This window comes from Zonotrichia leucophrys, chromosome 6 (genome assembly GCF_028769735.1).
Source record: "Zonotrichia leucophrys gambelii isolate GWCS_2022_RI chromosome 6, RI_Zleu_2.0, whole genome shotgun sequence".
NCBI classification, from domain to species: Eukaryota; Metazoa; Chordata; class Aves; order Passeriformes; family Passerellidae; genus Zonotrichia; species Zonotrichia leucophrys.
The window spans coordinates 2,244,864-2,249,281 of NC_088176.1; the positions used below are offsets into that span (position 1 = coordinate 2,244,864).

At 39.4% G+C, this 4,418-nt stretch overlaps 1 protein-coding gene across 1 annotated transcript; it reads right to left on the minus strand.

Annotated features, from left to right (window-relative positions):
- Positions 1 to 267: 267 nt before the first annotated feature.
- Positions 268 to 2,799, minus strand: NPS (neuropeptide S). The gene is made up of 3 exons (XM_064717276.1): positions 2,701 to 2,799; positions 2,520 to 2,601; positions 268 to 846 (listed from the first exon to the last, which is right to left on the minus strand). Exons 1-3 carry the CDS (start codon positions 2,706 to 2,708, stop codon positions 661 to 663), a joined length of 276 nt encoding a protein of 91 aa, XP_064573346.1. The 5' UTR covers positions 2,709 to 2,799; the 3' UTR covers positions 268 to 660.
- Positions 2,800 to 4,418: the final 1,619 nt, after the last annotated feature.

Here is a 4,418-nt window from a genome sequence, read left to right on the forward strand (position 1 = left end):
GCACATTTCATCAGCTGGATGTTGCCTACCTAAGTCAATTAATTGAGGTGTAGGGAATGGTGCTGATACCCTGCCTTAGAATGATTTCCCAAGATTCTTCTGGATATGAGATGAGACATCTCCAGAGACTGTTCCCTGCCAAAGTCATTTTAAATAACTATATTAAAATTCCAGGGGAAGTTACAAGTAGGGCCTGATTGTTTCACCAGTGGCCCTTCATATCATCGGAAACCTGAAATGAAGTGTACTTTAAATCTGTGTTTAAATTACCAGTTGCCTTCAAGTCAATGTGATTTGGGATGGGAAAGCACAGGAATGCCTGTGCCTGGCAGAGAGGAGGGATTTTGGGAATACTCCATCCTCCCCGCAGGCTGCGCGCACGCATCTCCTCAAAGCACGGGATTATCTTTGTGTGAATCAAAGAGCAGAATTAAAACCTGTATGTAGCCTGACAAAGGAGGGAAATGAAGCAAATGAGAGCACTCATTTCGAGACAAAACTTGATGGCAGTGTGACTTTGGGAGCAAAGCCCTTCCCGAGCGCTCCCGTCTTGGGGACCCTGTCAGAGGTGGCTTGGCCAGAGAAAAACACCAAAAGGAACTCAAAGCAACGACTGGGACATGAGATGTCAAAACCAGGGCCGGGCTTTGGGACACTTGCTCAGGACTTTGCCCTTCGGAAGGAAGTTTTTTTAATTCCCGCTCCGACGCCGTTGCGGAAGGACCTTTTGTGGAGAGGGGGCAGCTGCTCCCCCCTGCCCAGCCTGGACAGGCAGCTGCTCAGCAGCACCAGGCACGAATCCCATCTCCCGGACAGCTGGCAGCTCAGGTACAACGGGTTGGTGCTCTGGAGAGTAAAGAAAAACAAAAAAACCCCAAAAAAAATAGAGATAAGAGAAGGTAAAATTATGGATTTGTGTATTTGCCAGGACTTGTTCAGGATACAGAGCAAAGCAGAAACACAAAAGCAATTTATGCTTTGAATGACAGGGATGAGCTGTTATTTTCTAAGGATTTATCGTGTTCAAACTCAGATTTCTTCATTGTTTTTTATACATTTCTGGTCTAAAATACTGATACTATTATGTTTAGGGTATGATATGAATTGTTTTCAGTGATGCTGACCAGCTGTGACATAGTTTCTTTGGAACAACACAGGTGTTTATTGCTGGAAAATGAGATTTTTTCAGGGAAAAATGAAATACCAGCCTTGTATGACCTGTGTGAACTTCTGAGCCTTAAATTACAGATAAGAGAAAACAAAAATAGCTGTAAAGCTAAAATTTGGAGGATGCTTTCCAGTAGTTATGACCAATTCTGGAAGTAGTTCTGAATAAGTTTAATAATGACAAAATAGTAATGGGAATTTTTAAAAGTCTGCATAAAAATCCAGGCTTGGACAAAAATCCAGGGTTTTGTACACATTCTTTTTACTTGCACTCTATAGGATAAAAAAAAGCCAACTACATAAAAACTTTCACATATTTCAACAGTTCTTAAAATAAACTGCATTTAATTACTGCTGAATTATAAAATAAAACCATTTCCTGGCATGTCTGTGGTTGCTCTGTGTGTATTTCATCACATCCTGATTTCCCAGCTGATTTTCCATCTTAAAGTCATATTCTGTAATCTCTAAAAATTTCATGCAAAGCCATAGGATTAACACCTGGAATTGCTGGTAAAATTGCCATTAACTTAATTAGGATTTGTTTTAATTCAGTGTTTTATTGCTCTTATTCAATACTGGTTATCAAGTTAATTTTTTTGTATGTTTCATTACTTTTTCTGCAACCAACACCTTCTGCCACTGACAAGGCGTTTCCTAGACTGAATTTTCTCCCTAATACAAAAAACCACTTTTTTAAAGAAAAAAAACCTATAAAAACCAAAAGAACATGCATAGAGACATTTCCTTTTTTAATTTTTAGCTGCTATTACACTAGATTTCCTGAACAAATAACTTTTATTTGACATTTATTGAAGCAATTAAAATCCTTTTAACCATGATATCATCACCATAAAGAGAACCCATCCATTAGGAAATGTGGCTACTCAGATCCAGCTGTGTCTAAATAAATCAGTTGATTATAAATAAGTTAATTAATTTATAAACTCACTAGCAATAAGAGAAATTAATACATATACGTCTAATTGCACTTCTTTGAGATATGCAAGGAATTCAGATTAAATGGAGGGGAGATTTGTGATTTTTCTCTTTTCCATCCACGATTTCAGTTCCCCACACTCCACATTAAATATGCACTGAGTTGCTCACATGATTATTTCAGAGGCTTGCATATTTTATTAATAACACCAGGAAAAATTAGGCTATGCTCCAGGAAAATTAGGTAATAATATTTAACCAATAGCTTTAATACAAGAAAGTTCTTTTGTTTTATGAAAAATAAAAAAACACAGCAGCAAAGAAGCAACTCAAGCAAACAAAATTAATTTAAATAAAGAAGTAATTTAAGAGGACCTGAAGAGATCTGGGAGTAATTGGAGAATGGGACTTACCATGGAAGGGCCAACTGGGAAACCCGAGCACACCAATGTCATGGAGACCCACAGGACGAAAACCAAGTTCAACCTGCATAGACTTCAAAGAAAAGCTGAGATTAATGAAAATTTGGACCCAAACCAAGCAAAATATGAACAGAGAGCATCCCAAGCACCAAGAACCCCGCGGTGGCTTTACCTGCTCATTTTCTGCCCAGCGCTGTGTGCGTGACCATGCAGCTCCACATCCAAATTCCTCACATATCCTTTCGGTTCTTCCTCAGGTGACCATTTTATACCAGAGTTCAGGAGGGAAAATGTCATCAAAGCTGATTTTATTCTGACTAATTGCTCCTTGTTTGGCCTTTTCTTCTTGTTAAATGGGAAAATGGCAAGAACACGCTCAGCTGCCATCACCAACCCCGGGATTTCATTTAAAGTGTCCCATTAAATGTCTCTCAAGTGGTTTTATTGTTACCTCTGTGTCATCACTGCAAGCCTGGTCAGAGGTCTAAAGATTTCAAAAATCCATCTCAAGAGTTTGTTGCCACTTCCAATATATCAGGTGGAGACCTTGCAAAGCCTGGCAGAAAGAGAGAAACATTAAAAGTGCATTTTAAGTAAAAACATCCTCGGAGTCTTATTATACTCACAACAACCCAATACAAAGAATAATATTTATTTTTTTCTATCTTTCTACCCCATAATTCTTTTTTTACCTGCTTAGTTCTAAATACACCAAATGATTTTTTTTTTTCTGACAATTGAAATTCTTTGGACATTAATTTCTACTATGCAGCCATATCTCAGCCCACACTGAGTTTAGCCAATCCAAACTTCTATAGGATTAATAAACTCTGTTAATCTCATTAATAAACTCTGTTAATCTCCAGCAACACAGCAAATGTTTCGTGTCTAAAAGCATCATTTGTTGCTACAGCAAATTTAATGGTGCAGCATTTTAGGGGATTCTGTGGTTTATTTGTCCAGAGTGGGGTGAAAGTGCTGAATCCCACAAGGCCTGGGAATGTTGGGCTGCACAGGGAATGCTGAAAAAAATTAAATTCCATTTATTTTTTCTGAGAATGAGCACCACATCTACAAAAACATGCTGGACTCACTGATCCAAGAGTTTTTCCAGCTTTAACCATTCCAGGGTTCCAAAGAAAACACTGAGGATCATTTTCTGACAGCCACGGAGTGTCAGACATGCACACAGTGAGGCACAAACCCCAAATGTTGCATTTCCTTTGGTGTTTACACTGAAAAATCACCAGACAAGGGCTCCAGAAGGGACCCTGGTGTGAGTCTGTGGGGAGACTGAGCTGTTATATATTATGCCAAATTTCACTGCAATATTTCAGGTAATTTTGACCATTTGGAAGGTCTTTTCCAACCATGCTGATCCCATGATGCTGAGATTCAGTCTCCTGATAAAGTGCATTTCATTCCAGGAGCCAGAGAACTGTGAGGAGAAACCCAGTGGCATGGAAGAACCTTTAGGGGTTTTAAACAAAAATTCCTGATGTGGTCTCAGCCTGTGCTTGACCATTTCTCCCTCATCATGGGGGTGCTGATCACGTCGTGGTTGACAAAATCCAAGACTCTGAAATTACTTTCTAAAAAGAAAAAGTGGTTTTAAAAGAATTGTGGTTGCTGGTGAAGCTCTCCAGGACTCTCCAGACCCACGAGGGCTGAAATGAGAATGAAATTTGCCTCATTGAAAGCTGCAGCTTTACATCCTTTATAAACCCATCAGCAGAACAGGTGACCATTGCATTTCCAGCCTTATTCAGAGAGCAAATCTCTCTTTGAATGGAACCTCCCATTCCCACTCGTCCAGGACCTCCAAGTGCAAGGATAAGAGGATTAGGTCGTGTTCCTGCTGCTCAGAAAAGCATTTTGGGCTGGATTCTG